This window comes from Pelodiscus sinensis, chromosome 1 (assembly GCF_052426305.1).
Source record: "Pelodiscus sinensis isolate ZL-2025 chromosome 1, ASM5242630v1, whole genome shotgun sequence".
NCBI lineage: Eukaryota > Metazoa > Chordata > Testudines > Trionychidae > Pelodiscus > Pelodiscus sinensis.
The window spans coordinates 212,986,337-213,006,788 of record NC_143052.1 but is presented as its reverse complement, the minus strand read 5'-3'; the positions used below and the strand labels follow the sequence as shown (position 1 = coordinate 213,006,788).

General features: G+C 45.2%; 1 protein-coding gene across 2 annotated transcripts in view; it reads right to left on the bottom strand.

Annotated features, from left to right (window-relative positions):
• Positions 1-20,224, bottom strand: part of RPS6KA3 (ribosomal protein S6 kinase A3) — a 132,704-nt gene extending 112,480 nt beyond the window's left edge. For both annotated transcript variants that reach the window (XM_006116147.5, XM_006116148.5), the window contains exons 1-2: positions 19,882-20,224; positions 2,296-2,352 (exon numbers count right to left, since the gene is read on the bottom strand). In XM_006116147.5, coding sequence (XP_006116209.1) covers positions 2,296-2,352; positions 19,882-19,953 — 129 coding nt within the window. In that variant the 5' untranslated portion in view covers positions 19,954-20,224. The remainder of the gene's footprint in view (positions 1-2,295; positions 2,353-19,881) is intronic.
• Between the last annotated feature and the right edge of the window lie 228 nt (positions 20,225-20,452).

Below are 20,452 nucleotides of genomic sequence, written 5' to 3'. Positions count from 1 at the left end.
GTATTCATACAAAAAACTAAATGTATTCCCACTTTGTGTCAGATCCATTTTGAAATTATTTGTGAGGAGATAGTTTGGGTTTCTGAATTCCCCAGTTTAGCCAGAAAGAGACAGTTTTGCCTTTAAAATGAAATACCCTGTGTACATCCTCCTTTCATTGTTAAATGGGGCTTACCTGAATAATTTATTTGGGATTCTGATCTCATTTGGGGGTTGTTTCCCTGGAAGCTGGGCCCAAAACTGCATTCTTGTCAGCCCTGAAGAGTTTCAGTGTCTGTATTGCTCTTCAGGGAGGCATGATCTCAATTCCATGCCTTGGCTAGGGGAGATCAGGAGATCTGGTCCAAGTGGACAGGGTGGTGAGAACCACCAGAGAGCAAGGAGGCAAGTGTCAGTGCTTTATCAGCATACCGGGAAGCAACCCCGAGTGATCTTCTGTGACCGCACCCTATCACAAATAATTTATTGGTTAAAGACCATAGAGCTAGCAGTCCGCAAGGCGTTTAACCATGTAACCAATTTCAATCGGTTTTAAGTAAGTGAGTTTTAATTTTTATATCTTTAGCAGACACTGCCGACTAAAATCTCTAATACCCATCCTACAGATGAGCATCTATAGGGACAAGAACTTGAAGAAGAGCTAACTTTTCTTATTATTTCTAATAAGCAGGAGATTAGATCAAAGTCATAGTGTACTATCTAATACATATTTGTGAGAAGATGAGTAAGCCTTAGTTTAAAAAAAATTACCATATATACTTAAACATAAGCCCATTTGTTCATAAGGTGACCGATCCTCCACAACTTACAGACAAAAACATGTTAAAAAGTCAATGACTCATTTATAAGCCGACTTATACAAAATTCTGGTCCCAGCTCCTTAACATCAGCCTGTGCTGAGGAATGTGCTGGCTGTAGTCATAATGCCTCTAAGCTCCCATTGGCTGCTGTTAGCTCCAATAGGCTGGGAATAGCAGAAAGACTACGTGCCTGCAGCCAGCATGTGCCTCAGACTCTGCAAGCAAACGAATCTCCTGGTGCACCAGCAGCTTACCCTAACAGACTAGAAGGCAAAGTATGCAGACCTCTGTTATAGATGCAGTTCAGAACTCACTTCTTAAAAAAGCGCTAAGATTTAATTTTTTATTTAAATTGTATCCACATGAAATTTGACCCCTCAACTTCACAAAACGCTAGACCTTACAAAACAATTAAAAAAAAAAAACAATGAACAATAATACTATGGCACTGGTGTCAGTTAGGGATGTAAGCAACTAACCGACTATTCGATAAGCAAAAGCTTTTCGCATAATTGACATACTAGTTGACTAGATGATTTAGATGAGGAGGTGGTGTTGGGGGAGCCGGCTTAAAAGCTGGTTTCCCTCAGCTCTGTGGGAGGGAGCAGGGGTGCAGAGGCAGCATTCCAACTTTGAAATGTACATTTGTATTTCAAAGCTTGAAGTACTGTGTGGAGCCCCGCTGACCCCGGACTCCATGCAAGCACTTCCGCTTTGAAATGTACAAAAGCCCCAGAGGGACTCCCCACTGGCCCCGGGCTCCATATGGCATTTCAAAGGTGTAATGCCGCCACGGCGGTCTTGCTCCCTCCCATGGAGCTCAGAGGAACCAGCTTTTAAGCCGGCTCCTTCCAGCAGCCTCTCTCTCTTCCCTTCCCTTGCTGCCTCTTTCTGATATGAAGAAGTGGGCTGTGCCCATGAAAGCTGATGATACCATCTACATGTTTTGTTTGTCTTTAAAGTGCTACTAGACTATTCACTGTTTTTTAAGTTTTTCCTATATGGTCTGTAAAACCACTGAGGAAAGCCAATAGCTTGCCATGGGACACTTTGCTTACCTGTATGGGTGATCACAGATTCCTCAGTCTAAATGGAGGGGAAAATGTATCCCCTCACTACTGCCAAAGGCCACCTAATCTCAAATGCCACATTTGTGCCCTTTCCAGCTATCAGAGTCACTGGTTTTCCCCAGACTTTCACAAGATACAGCTTCATACCGTCCATAGAGAAATACTGTATCACTAAAAATATCAGGAATATTGTACAACAAGCTGAATTTATTTCAGCACTAAACACAAGGAATACTGTATTGAACCAGTGGATTAATACAGAAGAGAGCTTTTCCCGAAAAATATAGGTTCATGATATACAATTTAGGTGTAATGAACAAAGGAGTACACTACAAGGGTTATAGCAAGCCCTTAGTCTTTGAGAGACTTATAACAATATATCACAAAACAATTATCCTTGCTTATATTTGCAATTTTTTACTTACAGTTTGCGGATTAATCTCTTCTTCTCCCATAGGTTCATCCATAATTTGTTGCCCATTCTATAATAAATATAGCAAATACACAGCATGTTACTAAAACTGCTGAATTCCGTTAAAAAAGCAGAAAAATATTTCTTTGGGTGCTTACACAGCCCCCATCATAATAATATTATGAGCATGGTAGTCTCTAAAGCCCAGTAAAGTTCAACTGGGTAACACAAAGGTGACATCTTTATCAAAAGATAAGAATGATGTGGCTATCACAGAGCAACACCCAAACTCCAATGCCCATATAGTATCACACAGCAGTCCAAATGAGTCCTACAATGGGAGTTATTCAGCAAAAATAGCACTCCTTTCCCCAACTACATGTATTAAGACATTTCCATCACTTTCAGAAGTGCTGCAAAATAACAATTATTGTTACAGTTTAGATTTCAATAAAATTGTTTTAGTTTGATTTAGTTAAAAAAACCCACACAAGCTGGAATGGATAACTTCACAGTTTTATAATAGAACAATGATGTTCAGGCTTGAAGGTCATGGCCCTGGTTATTACCACTTCACACTTTCAAGAGCATACCCAACCAATTTACCTCTCTTTCTATGAAGCACAACACAGCATGTTACTAAAATGCAACAAAGCATGAGCATTATACTGTTGCTCATCTTGGTCACTGGGCATAGTTACAAAGCGTCTGAATTATTATTTTCAGTTTAATTGTAGACAGTTCTAGTATCTGTTGCTTACGAAGTAGCAATAGATCGAAATTAAAAATGATTCTGTTGTTCAGAACTCTTTGGCCAGCTGCAAAACCATCAAAAAGCTAGTTATTTTATGCTGCTGGAGAAAACCCAAAGCAGAAGCAAGTATTGGGTTTAAGTGTGATAACTCCTGTTTGCCCAGTTAACATGCAATCTGCAAAATAGGGCAGGTGAAGAATGATGTGGAAGAAACTTCCTTCCCTTCCCCAATGCCTCATAGCAGCCAGAATGCTTTTGGAGGGGAGTCAAGGAATTGAAGAGACCTTTCATTTCACTGTTTTTTCCTGGTGGAGGCTCTGAAAAGGGAAAATGAAAGCAGGGCTGGAAAAACGCTTCAAACTCTTTGATAGACATGTATGCCACTCAGACTGAAGAGATAAGCTATCAAGCACCATCCATGTACTGCCACCTACTAGAAATTCACTTTGTCAGTAGCGGTGAGGAGTCCTGTGGCACCTTATAGACTAACAGAAGTGTTGGAGCATAAGCTTTTGTGGGCAAAGACGCTTCTGCAGATTCAGACTAACACGACTACCCCTCTGACCTTTGTCACTACAGTATTCTCTTTTTAAAACCAAGTTCACCATTAGGGTTATGATGGTGAACCTTACTGATGAATTGTTTGCCTTATTTGTCTATAACTTTTTCTAGATATTATTGTCCTTTTCTGATAACCCAAGAACTATAGGTCACCAAATGAAAATACCAGATGGATTAAAGAAAATAAAAATAAATATTTCCTCACATAATGCACAGTCAACTTATTGAATGCCTTGCCAAAGGATGTTGTAGAGGCCAAGGACATAACAGAAGGCCAAGACTATAACAGGGTTCAAAAAAAGAACTAGATAAATTAGTGGATGATAGCCATTGATGAACCTATTAGACAGGATGGGCAGGAATGGTGTCTGTGGTAGGGATGTAACAATGTAGTAGATTAAATGACTAGGCTGGTAAGCAAAAGCTTATAGGTTAATGCTATAGACTACATGCATTCGCCCTCCTCCCCCAGAACATTTTTTAGCAGGCTGGCCAGCAGCCCAGCTCAGTTCTGGTTCATGCCAGGTGCAGGCCCTACCCCTGCTGTGGCTCTGCATTTAAAGTGTATTAAGAGCCAGGCGGGCAGGCAGCCCAGCTCAGGTCCGGTTTGTGCCGGATCCGGGAGTTCAGACCCTGAGCCCCGCAGACAGGGGCTGCTGCCACTCTGCATTGCTGCCTCTTTATCAGAGGCAGCAGTACAGGACAACAAGCAGCTGGTCTGCAAGAAGCTGGTTTTTAACTGGCTACCCTTGTGTACTAGCTCCCGCCTGGCACCCCGCATTGTTGTTGGCCTTGCCCCCAGGGATTATAGACTAGTTAACTCATGAATTCTTATCGGTTAGTCTACTCAAGTATTCAACTAACTGATATTTAACATTCCTAGTCCATAGCCTCACTTTGCTAGAAGCTGGAAATGAATGACAGGGAATGGATCACTTGATCACCACCTATTTTGTTCATTTCCACCTGATATGAAGCACTGTCAGATGACAGGTTACTGGGCTAGACAAACCTTTGGTCTGACCCAGCATAGCCATTCTTGTGTTTCAAAGAAGCCCCACAGAATGGCATGTCTGGGGTGATAACAGGCTATTTAAATTTTACTAAAGATTTCATCAATTCTGCACATTACATTTTCAGACTGCTTCTCATTTGTGTATGGCCCTCAGCTGTTTTTTCTGTGGGCCAGCAGCCCCTGACCCAAAAAAGATTCCCTCTAGGCAAAGTGAGAAGCCCCTGACTGAGAAGGAGAAAGACATTCCCCTCACACACCAGAGCCTAGTGGTGTCCAAGTTAGTAGATTTTAGGTGTTCCAGCCCTGAGGGTGGGTGGGCGGGTGGCGGGAATGCCAGCATGGGCTCCCCAATGCTGAGCCTCAGGTGCTGAACCCAGGCCTGTGGTTCCCCACCCCTGGCCTAGAGACTTAAGAGGTCCAGCGGTCCTTTCATAGACAAAGCACAGGGCTTACAACTTTGGGTATCCAGCATAGGAACATTAGGTACCCAGTTTAGGAAATGAGCATCTTCACAATTATCTGGATTAACCTTGATTGACAAACTGCTGAGACTGCTTATTGGCTTCCTATGTGCTGCAAAAACTGGCATGTTTAAATAACTGATTAACATTAAATGACATTCATTGTTAAGGTTTTCATTGTTTCTATGAAGGTGTGAAGGATTAAGTGTTAAGAGGAAACCGTGATTTTTTTTTCAGTTTCTCTCTCTTTTCTAGGGAATCAAAAAGTGTCTCAGAAGTACCGAGGTAAAGGGAAGAATAACAGGACACCCTTGTGAAGATCAACCCACAGCATGGATTTTGAGAATCTTATCATTTACAATACCTGAAAGGGAGAGCTCCTAAAAATCAAGGTGAGTAAGGGCTCTTTTAGTCAAGTCCTCAAAGTTATTTGTTACTTTATTCATTTAAACAATGTTCTCCCTCCATCCATTCTCTGATCAGTGCACAAGCAAGCCATAATATATGGTACTAACCTAGGTAAAGGTGACAAGAGAGAGGTCTGGCCTAAAAAGAAAAACATTCAGGTAGAGGGAAGGATGTAAATGGTTAACCAGTAAGCTTTTAGTCCTTTTAATGTGTGTCATGTTATTTTAATTAAAAAAAACTAGGATATAAAATTAAGGCAATAAAAATCCATGCATTTCTGTCATTCTGTATCCTAACTAACATGGCATCATTAAAGGACTAAAAGCTAACTTACTGACATCTAAAAATGTAACTTACCAGGGAGTCATCACTGAGTGGATGTCTTTCTAGTAGGTTCCTGTAGAGGTCAGTTCTTGGCCCTGTGTTATTTAAAATTTTTATCGAATACCTGGGTGAAAATATAACATGACTGATGCAATTTGCTGATATAAAAATTGGGGAAGAGGTAAATAATGAAAAGGATGGATCACAGTGACAATTTGGGGATAGTGAGGAAGGGGGAAGAGAGGAATAATTAATTAGCTGAACTTGAGCTCTCTCTGTAATACTGTGGCCAAAAGAGCTAATGCGTTCCTGGGATGCATTAACAGGGGACTCCTTAAGTAGAAGCAGAGTGTTTATTTCATCTCTGTATGTTGCACTGGTGCAGCTTCTGCTAGAATACTATGTCCAATTTGACACAATTTGAGAAGGATATTGATAAACTGGCTAGTGTTCACAGAAGAAACATGAGAATGATTAAAGGATCAGAAAACATGCTTTATGGGGATTGACTCAAGGAGCTCAATCAATTGAGCTTCAAGAAAAGAGTAAGGAGTGTCTTGTTACAGTTAATAAGTAGAGAACATGGAGAACAAGTAATAATGAGCTCTTTGGTGCAGCAGAGAAAGGTTTAACAATCCAATGGCTAGAATCTAAAGCTAGACAATTTGAGATTGGAAATAAGGGATAGACTTAACAAGTACTGCAACAGCTTCTCCATCACTGATAATTTTTAAATCAAAATTGGATGTTTTTCTTAAAGATATGCCCTAGGAATTATTCTGGTGAAGTTCCAGGGTTTTTGTTACACAAGAACACAAACAATGTCCCTGGTATCTAACATGCTAGCCACATGTGGCTATTTGGTTTGTTGAGTGTGGCTAGTTCACTATAGCAGTTGCCACTCTAGTGATTACTGCTTCAGAACTGGTTGTACGCCATGGGATTGTGAGATTACATTGGTCCCATCAGGTCTTGGAATCTGTGGATTAACCATCAATGTTTGTGTCTACATTTTTGTTTCAGGGGTGTAGGGTTTTCATCCTTTGCTTGAAAGATAAGAATTACTCTCCATAAAAGCTCTATTCATGAGACATTTAAGGTGTCTGTGGCAAATTTAGACTTTTCAGGTTCAAAAACTGCTGAGTAAAATTCTTGGCAGAATAGGATTGCACCTCCCCTAATGTCCCTGTACATTGTATTGCAACTGGAACAGCAGAACAAAATGATCTTTTTCATTATTGTAGCAGTAATCATATGCTGTTGCTAAAGCTACTGTTAGGAAAGCTGTGCATTCACTCTAGCCCAGAGGAGGTAACAGCCAGAATAAACACCTTTATAGTGTACTAAAAACACAAAATAAAGCTGTACTCTATTGGAAAGCAGAAACTCTGAGTTTAGTGGTATGATATTTGTAGTTTTACACAGCATGCAAGCGTATCACTAATTCCTCAATTCTACATTGTAATTTTGTCACTAGTTCAGGTGTACAGCAAATCTCAGGACTAAAGGTTTTAAATCTCTGAAAAGGACACTGAAACAAGAATTAAGAAATGCAATGAGGGTAACTGAGGTGTGTGTTAGGAGAGATGGGGAGGGAAGAGATGGGTATGGAAGCCATAATGGAGGACAGAGAAGACAAGGAGGTCAGCAGGCTTCAAAAATAATTGCTGACAGTAGAGGTAATGGTTTCCATTCCAGGCCCTGGAGAAAAGTGCTCTATTAGGCAGGGGTTTTCAACTGTTTTGTTTTTGAGCCACATGACCCCCCACATAATATAAAACTCCCAGGGCCCAGAGGAGAGGGGTGTTCAGAGCCCTTGGCGCAGTGACCTTGGCATAGTCATAGTTTGACTTCTATTTGGGGAGTAGGGACAGCAGGACTCAAGCCAGCTCTGCAAGGTGGGGTTCAGGGAGGGAGTGCTGACTCCATCCCTAAAAGGGATGTAAAATCCTGTTTGTTTAACTGGTTAACTGGAGTGGGAGGGGACACTGAAGCAGCCCCTGTGCAAAGAAGATCCCTCCCACAGCTGGAGCAACCCCCTGCCCATGACAGGTGAGGAACTGCTCCAGCCCCCACCAGATAAGCTTAACCGGTAAGTTTCACCTGTTAAGGGTAGGGCTTACCAGTTAACTGGTTAAACATTCACATCCCTAACTCACTTCAGAAAGACAGCCAGCCTGCCTGAGTTGGCAGGGATCACATGACCAGAAGTTATAACTCAAAGGGAGGGGTAGGGAGAACTAAACTCAGAAAGTTAAAGAACAGCTCAGGAGACAGCTAGGGGCTATATATGGCCAGGAGAGTACCATATGGTAACAGAGAGAAAAAGGGCCTTGGACCTATGACCAGACAGGGGGTAGTTCTGGGTTCAGGAGGGGTAATTAAGGGCATAGGGAGAGGGCTACTTGATGATGTGTGTGGGGAGGACTCCCCTGCAGTCCTGATTCATAGAAGGCTCTGCCAACCACAGAGCTGAGTTCCCCCACCTGGGTGGCTTTTACCAGCTGTCTCTGTGGGAGCAGAGAGTGCTGGGAGCTGAGGAGCATCTTCAGCTATGCACAGCCAAAGGAGATGATGGAATGCTGCAGCTGCTTGCCCTGTGGCACCAGCCATGCACCGCACTCCCAGGTTCTGGTTTCCCACCTCAGACCTGGCCAAAGGAGAAGATGAGGTGGGCGGAGTTGCCCCCAGGACTGCCTGTTGTTCTGGGCTTCTGACCCATGGGGTGTACCAGGGCTTCAGCTACATAGCTCCCAGTTTCAGACACTTAGTGGATGCTGGGGATCAGGTTTTAACCCTGCATGGAGCCACAGGGACTGGGAAATCCCCCTCCAAACTCTTGCACTTGCCCCTTCCAACCAGTGTCTGTCACACACCCATTTCTTCATCTAGTTACCTAGGTATGTGCTTGTAAAGAAAAATGTTACTTGGGCCCTACGGCAGCAAAACATTCACAAGCTTAGAACTACCAATATGAAATCACTTGCAGTAAGTACTTGCTTGCTTGGACTGAGCCACTGATCGATGGATCTCATCTTCTATAATGCTGTTGATGAGCAACTAAACCAATCCTTGATCGGCAAAGCCGATTACAATGTCACAAACTGCCAACTGCAGGCGTTGTACATTCTTTTTGGATCCTATGCTTTTCCTGGAATGCCTGGATACGCTGATTCTCAAAGCAATTAAGAGCCTGTAAAGTGGTTTTGCCACCAGGACAAACTGACCTGAACTAGAATTTCCAGATCATTGGGAGATATGCCGCATGACTTCATGTTGGCCTTCAATGTTTCTTTACAGCACTTATACTGACCATTGATAAGTCACTTTCCATGAGCAAGCTGGCCATAGAAGACCACCTGTACTATCAGTGTGTCATCCATCCTCATAACATGACCAATCCAGTGAAGCTGTTTGTTCATAAGCTGTCTGGTGTCATGGTCATGAAGGAATGCTTAAGAACCTCAGTGTTGGGAATTCTGTCCCACCAATTCACATGGGCAATCTTCCTCAGACAATGCATACAGAATTGATCAAGCTTCAAAACATGGCGACGATATAGCGTCCATGAGTCCGAGCCATACAGCAGGATATTTAGGATAACTGCCTAATAAACCTCTACCTTGGTATGGAGTTTGATATCATGGTCATTCAATAGGCGTTTGGTCAATTTTCCAAAGCCAGCACTGGCTTTGGGTGATTGAGCAGATACATTATGATCCACGTTTATGCTAGAAGACAGTACACTTCCCAGACAGCAGAACTTGTCAACAGCCTTAAGGACTGTACCAGCAGCAGTGATCACTGGAGTGCTGGGCTGTTTCCAAACAGGCTGAGGCACAACTTGTCTTCTTGAGGTTCACTGAGTCCAAAGCAATGAGCAGAAGTAGCAAAGCGATCAAAAAGCTCCTGTGCATCCTTCACTGAATGAGCCAACAGTGCACAGTCATCAGCAAACAGAAGATCACAGATAGCTGAAGTAAGTACTAACGGGTTGGAGGATATAATATATTATATTCACGTGATTGTAACATTCATTTTACTTATGGAATCATGAAAATCTATGAGCATCTGCTGTACAGCATAAGGATGTTAAAATGCAATTATCTGGCTAATTGTATAGTCGATAAAATTTGTATTGACTATACAATTAATCGATAAGTGCCTTTGCAGAACTACAGCAGGGGTTGCTCCAGGAGCTGACTCGAGCCAGGACTCAGCAGTCCTGGCTCATGCTGGCTCTGGAGCCACCTGCGCTGCAGCTCTGCATTTTAAATGTAGTAAGAACTGCTGGGCTCTTACTACATTTAAAATGCAGAGGTGCAACAATCAACATGAGCCAGGACTGCTCAGTCCCAGCTTACACTGAGTTCAGCAGCCCCTGTTTGCAGCAGCTAGTGCTGGCCAGAAACAGGGGCTGCTTCATGGCAGCCAGGGCTCACCGCTGCAAACAGGGGTTCCTTGGCAGCAACAGCCCCTGTCCATGGGGAGCCCTAGTTCCCAGTTATAATAGAGGCAGCGGAAGCGGGAGAAAGGCATCACCCCAGAGACTATGCTGCGGGAAAAAAAAAAATCAGCTTTTAAGCCAGCTATACCCAGCACCAGTTCCACTCTTGCTGCCTCTTATAGAGGCAGCAATTGGGGGGGGGGAGGGGGGCACTGCAGAGAGCATGCCACGAGCGGGGACTGAGAGAGTTCCTATTCACCCTGTGCTTCCTGTGGCACTTCTGCTTTTGAAATGTACAATAGCCCTAAAGGGCTTTATACATTTCAAAAGCAGAAGCACCCACAATGGGAACCAGCTCAAGTGGGGACTGAAACAGTTCCACTCCTGCCATTTCCTGCTGTGCCTCTGCCTCCCCTGCTCCACACAGAGACAGTATGGAGAGGAACCAGTTTTACCACTTTCCCCTCAGCACTGGCTCCTGCTCCCCCACCCTTGCTGCCTCTCTAGATCAGTGGTCTCCAACCTTTTTACACCCAAGATCACTTTTTAAATGACAGACCAAGCCAAGATCTACCATCCCGACCCTTCCTTGAAGCCCTGCCCTCTCTATTCTCCTCCTCTCCATCACTTGCTATCCCCAATCCTTATACTGCTACTTTTAAAAAAAAATCTTCTGTAGGAAGAGGTTTTTCCAACATTTGGCCTGTCTAGACTGGACCAAATGTCAGGAAAAAAAAAAACCCTTCTTTTGGAAGCCCCTTTATTCCTTATGGAAAGAGGAATATAGGGGTGACTGAAAGAGCATATTTGCTCTTCCACTAAAAAAAGTGGAAGAACAAATTCAACCCTGGATGCAGAAGAGTTTTTCTGGGATATCTCCAGAATCCTGAAAAACTCCTGCAGTCTAGTTGGACCCTTGCTGGTTTGAGACAGGATGTGTAGTCTCTGGGGTGGGAATGAGGGATTTGGGTGTGGGAAGGGGTGAGAGATGCAAGCTCTGGGAGGAAATCTGGATGCAGGAGGAGGTGGAGAAAGGGACACTGGCTCGGGGAGGAGGCTCCAGGCCGGGCAGTGTTGGGGTACTAAGCAAGCCACAGGTTTGCGGATGTGAAGGTGCAGGAATTTGGGTTGGGGTATGTGAGGGGCTCAGGGCAGGGGGTTCTAGTGTTTGATAGGCTCAGATCTAGGGTCTGGGGAAGGGGGAATGCAGGAGTGGTTGTGGCCAGATGGGGGCTTGGCCCCAATTGGGGGTTTGTTGGCCAGGCTTCATTTTTAAATAAAATACTATGTTAAACATAAAAAGTTTCTGCATTGTCTTTATTCATGAGAATGGCAGGGAACCTGCCTTGAGTCAGGGGTCACTGACCCATAGAAAAGTCATTCAGGAGCAGGGGACACAGTACTGGGGAGGGGTGCTAGTGGGTTCTGGGGCAGGGAACAGGGTGCCAGTGGGGACAGGGGAGAGGGGGCAGGGTGCCAGAAGGACAGGTTTCTGCAGCAGGGGACAGGGTGCTGGTGGGGGAGGGGACAAGTTTCTGCAGAGGGAAGCAGGGGGACAGGGTTCTGTAGTGGGGAAGGCAGGGGGACAGGTTTCTGCAGTACGGGACAGGGTGCCAGAGGGAACTGGTTTCTGCAGGGGGGGGCAGGTTCCTGCATTGTGGGGTCAGGTTTCTGCAGAGGGGCGGAGGGGCAAGGGAGAGGGAACAGGAGGGCAGGAGGGCGCAGAGGAGAAGCTGCCCGGTCAGCTGGAGCACGGGGCAGCCTCTTTCAACTGAAAGCCTCAGCCAGCTGGCCGGAGTGTTTCAGCCCCTCGACCTCCCAGCTCCCACCATTCTACTCACCTGTGTTGTTGCTCTGTGAGTAGCTGCTCCTCAAATGAGGAAATCAAATTAAAATGTACTGCGCAGGCACGCAATTCAGAGAGGACTCAAGAGCGACTCTTAGAGCCCCTGAGATCAACCGGTAGATCGCGATCTACCGGTTGGTGACCACAGCTCTAGATGATCTAGAGAAAGGGGTAAACAGTGAGGTGCCAAAATTTGCAGATGATACCAAACTGCTCAAGATAGCTAAGACCAAAGCAGACTGTGAAGAGCTTCAAAAAAAGATATCACAAAACTAAGTGACTGAGCAACAAAATGGCAAATGAAATGTAATGTTGATAAATGTAAAGTAATGCACACTGGAAAAAATAACCCCAACTATATGTACAATATAATGGGGACTGATTTAGCTACAACTACTCAAGAGAGAGTTTGTGGATAGTTCTCTGAAAACATCCAATCAGTCTGCAGTGGCAGTCAAAAAAGCAAATAGAATGTTAGGAATAATTGAAAAAGGGATAGAGAATAAGACAGAAAATATCTTAATGTCTCTATATAAAACCATGGTACGCCCACATCTTGACTACTGCATACAGATGAGGTCGCCTCATCTCAAAAGATATATTAGCATCGGAAAAGGTTCAGAAAAGAGCAATAAAAATTATTAGAGGTTCCATATGAAGAAAGATTAAAAAAACTTGGACTTTTCAGCTTAGAAAAGAGGAGACTAAGGGAAGATATAAGTCTATAAAATCATGATTGGTGTAGAAAAAGTGAATAGAGGAAAGTTATTTACATATTCCCACAATATAAGAATTAAGGGTCAGCAAATTAATAGGCAGTAGGTTTAAAACAAACAGAAGGAAGTTTTTCTTTACTCAGCGCACAGTCAATCTGTGGAACTCCTTGCCAGAGGATGTGGTGAAAGTTAGGACTTTAACAGGGTTAAAAAAAAAGAGCTAGATAGACTCATGGAAGTTAGGTCCATCAATGGCTATTAGCCAGGATAGGTAGGAATGGTGTCCCTAGCCTCTGTTTCTCCAGAGGTGGGTGACAGGGGAGGGATCACGTGAGGATTACCTGTTGTGTCCCATCCCTCTGGGGCATCTGGTATTGGCCACTGTCGACAGAAGGGTATTGGGCTGGATGGACCATTGGTCTGACCTAATATGGCCGTTCTTATGTTTTCTGATAGAGGCAGCAAAAGGGGAGGAACTAGTTGAGTTGACTATCCGATAAGCATTTGCTTGTCAACTAGTTGCTTACATCCCTAGTACAGTGGTCTTTGAAATACATATTATGGATAAGCATAAGATGAAATGATTTATTATAATAAAGAAAACTAGAAAGTTTAATGTTCTATAAATTTAGAGAAATAAGCAAATTCCAAGAAATACTGTATTTAAATAGATAAAGATTTTGGAAGAGATGATAAAGAACTATGTAGAGGACATTTTGTAATGAAATTCTTCAGTACAATGGAATGGTGGTAAATAGTTGAGTAACTTTCAAAATCTACTGAAGCATTCTGTTTTGACAATCCTGCTTATGTTTTCAGTACTTCTTTCTCCACTTTTATTATGTAAAGGATTGTTGCCAATGTGATCTTTGTTCCTGTGGCTTATTCCACAGTATATGATAATCCAAAGGAGGCTGATATACAAAATAAGTACAAAGGTAATCACAGCTGACCATTATGACTGCAAGTGGCAAAGAACAGATGCAATCTTACCAACATTTATGCATTAATTTAATTTCAGCTTTGGGTCAACTGCTGATGTACTTAAAAATTACGCATGTGTGTAAATATTAGCAAGAATGGGGTCATACACATCAATGCTACACCATATTAGTTATGCTTTCACATAACTCACTGGCATTCCTCTTCAACCATGTCATTTCAATACTGTATTAGTAGTGTCCCACTGACTGCACTAGTACAAGACAGTCCTAGATCCAGCAGGTAAGTGAAAGAATGAGTATAAATTATCTTGCTTTTAAATAATCTCTATCTGTGATAGGCAAGACTTTAATAACTACATGCTGAAGTTAAGCTCCAAGGCCCTTATTTACATACTGCCCATTGACTGATGTTAATGGCAAGTACTGGGAGTACAGGTGCTTAAATATGAATTTAGGAGCTTAACATTATGTTCCCAATATTTGAAACTCTTGGCTAAAGTGTCTTGTGCATGATCAAACAACACACAATATATATTCAGCATCAGACAGAAGTCGGTTAAGGATGTAGGGCAAGAACCTAAGCTGATGTAAATCAATACAATTCCATTGGTTTTAACAGAGCTTGATTTACACTTTGAATGTTCCCTCAAGTTTTTATATACAATACAACTTTGTAGATACCATCATTAACACAAACTACCTCAAATACTTAACATTACAGTAATGCCTAGAGACCTCATCCATGATTTCTGCTTTTTGGATGATGCAGAAAATCAAATGTTTTTACCCCAAAGCTCTTTACCAGTTTGCATGACTTTTTTTTCCTGTGAGGGATATAAATACTTTGAACAGCAAGGTTTCCTCTAAGCTAAGCAGCAACATGGCCCCACAACTGCTTAACAAGCCATGCCCAGGGGCTCAGGGCTGCCATGCATGGAGCTAAAGCAGCAGCTCCCTGTGGAAGACAGAGCAGCGAGTCTCTTTCAGCAGATAGGGAACTGCTGCTGTAGTTGAGGGAGAAGTGCCCCTGCCCCAGCCAGGCAGCTCTGTGCATGGCAGCCCTGAGCAGGGCTCATTAAGTAGCTGTGGGGTTGTGCTGCCATGCAGCTTAGAGCCTCTGCTCTAAGGTAGGCAATAAGTATCAGTGCGCGGCCACTCCAAGATTTTGGAAAGTGTTCAAGGGCTGTACTTTTCTATGGAGGAGATATGGGGTCTAGGATGCAGGCTGGGTGCAGAAGGGCACACGGGGTAAGGGACTGGGGTGCAGGAGATGGTGTGAGGTCTGAAAGGGAGTTTGGGTGAAGGAGAGGCTTGTGACCTGGGTCGGGGTTTGGGGTACAGGGTTTGGGAGGGTATTTGGGTACAAGAGAAGATTCTGGCATGAGGGAGGGGTGTAGCAGGGAGTACAGGGTCTGGGACGGATTTGTGACATGGGGCATAGGGTTTGGATGGAACTAGGGGAGGGAGTTGGGGGTGCAGGAGGGGCAAGGGTGCCAGAGGCAGCTCTTGCTGGGAGGCACTTACCTAAGCATCTCCTAGCCAGCACCTCCAAGGCAAGCTGGGTTCACTTATAGCTGCAGACTATTCCCTCCATGTGGCTTAGCTCCAAGAGGAGGAAGAGGCTGCTCCTATCCGTCAGGCCAATTTTTCAGCTCCTATTGGCTGGTTGTTTCTAGCCAACAGGAGCTGAGAGATTGGGTGATGTCAATTCCCACTTGCCAGTTGTTACTGGCCAACAGGAGCTGAGTATTGGACTGGATGCAGGAGATCACACAAAGCTCCTCCTCTCCCTCTGGAGCAGAGAGCCACCAGACTGTGCTTTAAACCCACAGCAGCTGTGTGACTGAGCATCCCAGCACAGCGGTCCATGGGCTGGATCTGGTGGCTTGGCGGGCTGGATCCAGCCCCCCAGGCCACATTTTGTCCAGCCTTGGCTTAGAGAGAACCTTGCTGAACACCCCTAATATTGGTATTAGGGTTGCTGAATATAGTTGAGTCAACTAATTGACTAGTTAATGATTTTTTTTAAATCAACTAGTTGATTAGTCGATAAGTAGTGAGCCACAGCAGGGTTTGCTCCTGGCCCTGGGAGCTAACCTCACTGTGCACCAGCTTTTTAAATGTTTTAAGAGCTGGCAGGAGGGTAGTGGGGACCTGTTGGCTCTTAATACCTTTAAAAGGCTGAAGCACAGAGGGTAAACCCGGCACGAGCAGGCACTGAGCTGGACTGCCTGTCCACCTGGCTCCTAAATTTAGTAGGAGCTAAGCGGACAGGCAGTCCAGCTCAGTGCCTGTTCAGAGACCAAACCTCATTGTGGCTCTGCAATTTAAAATGTAATAGGAGCCAGGGGGCAGGCTGCCTAGCTCTCACTGCCTTTTAAATTGCAGAGCCGCACCGAGGTTTGGTCCCGGCACGAGCCAGGACTGAGTGGGGCTGCCTTCCACTACTGAGTAATTGACTAGTTGATAAAAATTCTATCAACTCTCGATTACTAAAATAACCTTAATTTAAGATCCCTAATGCAAACTATGTGCCTTTTAGTTTGTACCAGCTGCATCCACACAGGGCTATTAGATGGCAACACTTTGGTGTGCTCTGAAGTTCATGCCTTCATGACCTGCGCTGAAGCATCACAATGCGGACAAGTCCTCAGTTAGGATCAATTGCAAATACTGTAAATGTACATGATTTACAAAAGCTGTGGATAACAGCCAATGTACAGCTATAGAGAATAAGTCACAAAAGGACTCCATGAGAACACCAAGACCTCCCACAGTAGTGTGAATAGTCAAGAGACTGCAGTGCTGCTAACATGACAGTCATATGCATTAAATATATGATTATGTAGATTAGTAATTTGTTTAGGTACTTGATCTGACCGACAGCTTTCAAACTTTATTTTCTTCTTTAGAGTTTGCAGAAGTTGGAAAAACAACTTCCTTTAAACTTTGGCAGGTTCTGGACACTAACATAGTTTAGGTTCTTTTTTAAATTCCATATATACACATTAGGGATGTGAATGACTAGTCAAATAAGTATTTGCTTATTGCATAGTCGACAGGCTGGTTAACTAATCACTTCCCTCCTCCAATCAGAAAGAGGCAGCTGGGGGGTGAGGAAGTCGGGGAGGGAGGAGAGAAAAAGGTGCTTCAAAGCAGCAGCGCCGTGAGGAACCAGTAGCCAGATCCCGGGCTTCACTCGGCATTGCCACTTTGAATCACCGCGTGAAACCTAGGGCCAGCTGGGGTGTCTCCAGGCTGCACGTGGCGTTTCAAAGCGGCAGCGCTACATGGAGCCTAGAGTCAGCTTGATGCCCAGGATAAGCAGGGGGAGTCCCCAGCTGACTTCAGGCTCCACAAAGCACTACAAAGTGGCAGTACAACATGGAGCCCAAAGGTCAATGGGAATCCTCAGCTGACCCCGGGCTCTGCAGGGTGCTGTTGCTTTGAAACTCCATGGGGAGCACAGGGCCAGTGGGAGACTGCTCCACTGGCCAGGCATTCCCTGCAGTGCTTTCGCCTTTGAAGTGTAGCAACAGCTGTTGCTATACAGCACCTCTGCCTTTGAAGTATCGACTAATCGAGTAAATTGCATTGACTATTAGATTAAATTCAATTAATTGAATTTAACATCCCTAATATACATTTAATATTCTAATCAAATATTCATAATTGTTCTTCAAACAGTAGAACCTCAGAGTTATAAACACCAGAATTACAAACTGACCCATCCACCACACACCTCCTTTTGGAACTGGAAGTATGCAATCAGCCAGAGGCAGAAACCAAAAGAAAAAAAATACAGTATTGTACTGTGTTAAATGTAAACTACTAAACAAAGGGAAAGTTTAGAAAAAGATTTGACAGGGCACAGAAACTGTCTCTACACTTGCTTCATTTAAATTAAGGTGGTTAAAAGAAGCACTTTTCCTTCTGTGTAGTAAAGTTTCAAATTGGAATTAAGTCAAAATTCAGTTGTGAACTTTTGAAAGAACCAGAACCTGCTATTCAGAACTATAAACAACCACCATCACCAAAATTTTTATAACTGAGAGGTTCCACTGTAGTAACTTAGAATACTAAATCTATTCCACAGCAAATGTGTACTAAAATACCACCACACACAGGCAATATGAATATTCACTAAAAACATCAATGATTATCTGTGTCCTGTCTAAGAAATAAACCTGAAATAATTTGGGATTACACTCATATGAAGCACAGTATTTGTTACGCTTGAGCCTTACACTATAAACCTTTCAGATATAAGCTATTATTATTTTTGTAATGCTTCTAGGTAACTTTTAAGTTTCATGTAATAAAAGTGCACGACAGCCTTGTTTACATGTGTAACTTTTCTTTATAAAGTGACTGAATACACTTTGAAATGTTTGTTTTAAAAGTCTTCATAAATTATTCAGTTTGTAGCCTCCAAAACCAGAATTTTGAAAGATGAGAAATCAAGCAAATAATGGAAACGTAACATATTTAGTAACACACATCCATTAATGCAACACCTTCTAAATTTAGCAGTGTGGCTTCCTTATATTCAGAGCAGTTAGCTGATATGTTCCCTAATTATAAATATATATAACAGAGTGTCAATTAAAGTGACAGTTTACATGATAAAATTCAGTCATGCTGGATAAGTCTCAGGAAGGAAAAAATATTTGTCCTCTTAGAACAAGTGTAAAATTCCTTAGTAATTATTCTCCTTTCCTAAATTATTTCACCTAGAACTCCCACTTGGAAGGTTAATGAGAAAACTACTGTAAGGAGGATAGGTATTTTTAAATTATTGTGGTATCAAAACCACTTAATTGGAGGGCAAACTAATCTGCAGTCTGTCAGGAAGCAATGGGACAAGTTTCTCAGCATTATTACAAATCTTTTGAGCCTTTATCATCTGATTTCCAAACCACATTAGCACACAATTCTTTATTTAAGAAAAAGTGGAAGTGACCGAAGCTCTAAATTATTACCCCACTTGGGCTGGATCTGAATTTCTTCACCAGCACGTGGAACAACTGACTAGTAACTAAAAATGCATCCGGAACTGTGACTTTGATGTCATAACTCATTAACGTCCCACTGCCCCTCACTGTGAACAGCAGGAAACCACACTGCACAGCATCACATAGATGTTTTCCATAACTGGCCAAACAGAAAATGTTACCAACGTGTGGTATCCCAAATGCTTGCAAAACAGCAACAGCAGACACAATCCAGGTCTGTCTAAATAAAGGCATTTCAGGATGGGAGAAGTGGGTGAGCTTTTCCAACAGCACAGAAAGGAAAAGGAGAGACCGTTAAGCAAGGTGAAGCCAGGCTTCTTATATGCTTGCCTGGCCTGCCAAAGGGGCAGGTGGCTATGCAGAGTTGCCCTACTAGACGCTAGTCTTCCTAAACCCCGTATCCGCTAGCTGGGAAATGCTGTGGAGGAGGCTGGGCCACTCCGGGAGGAGGTAGCTCGCGGTGACAGTAACCAGATACCGGAACGGAACGAAACCAGCCAAGTCCTGCAGCGACGCAGAAGCAGGTTATTCTGCTCCCAGCGGAGGAAGGGTGCAGGCTAAGCCTCCCCACCTCCTCCGGAAGTGGTGGGGTCCCGGCCGGTTCCCCGGTGCGTGTGGGTCGGTCACTCCGGACAAGGAAGCGGCACCCAGCCAGGACTCGCTCGGGCCAAGGAGGGAGCCAGACGCCAGGACTGAGCTCCGAGCAGCAGCAGCAGCTGCTGGGAGAGGGGGAAAGTCCTGTGCGGCTCCCTCCGGCCTTCCCCTGACCTATGAGCTCCGGCCAGCTCCGCGGCGCCCCCGCGGCCGAGCGACCCGCACACGCGGCCAAGGAAAGTTTCCCACAAACGGGGGGGGGGGGGGGGGGGGGAGTCGCGACACCTCGCTCAGCCCAGCCCCGGGACAGGCGCGCTCCCCATCATCGCCCAGCCACGCGGGACAGCGCGTCCCGGCCCCGGGGGGCCGTAGCCCAGCAGAGCGGCGGGTGTTTCACAGCCCCTGCCCCGCCGGGCGCTCGCTCAAGGGCAACGCGCCCGGGCCACGGAGCTAGGGCCCCCATTGCCAGGGGGGCCGGCGTGTCTCTGCGCCGCTCCCCACCCCGGCCCCGTACCTCCGTGCTGCTCTCGGCCGCGCTCTCCACAGCCATCTTCTGCCAGGGGTCCGCCAGCTGCGCCAGCGGCATCGTCCCCGCTCGACTCCGCCGCCGCCTTCGCGCGCCGCCTTCAAGCGCCCCCGCGGGGCCGGGGCAGGATCGGGGCAGCCCCCGGCTCCGACAGGGCGAGGGACCCTGGTGCGGGCGCGGCGCGGGGCCCTACCCGGCAGCGGCGGCTACTCTGGTGGTGCTGCTGCCGCTTCCTCCCCTCCTCCCGCCGGGCGGAGCGAGCTACCCTGCCTCAGCGCCGCTCGCTCCCCGCTTCCGCTCGCAACATGGCGCCGCGGCCATACCTGCCCGTCAAACCGAGCCCGCCTACGTCAGCAGCTGGGGGCGGGGCCGGCGCAGCCAATCCCCGGCGCTCGCAGGTAGCTGGGGGCGAGGGGGCTGCCGGGGCCGCGCGCAGGAGCCGGGGAGGCTCGAGACAGTTGTATTCGCGCTGCACTAGGAGCCCCCCCCCCCAACTGCGGCGTCTCCTTCCGTGTGTGGCTCTAGGAAAGCCAGACCCCGACCACGCGCTCGGCCCCCC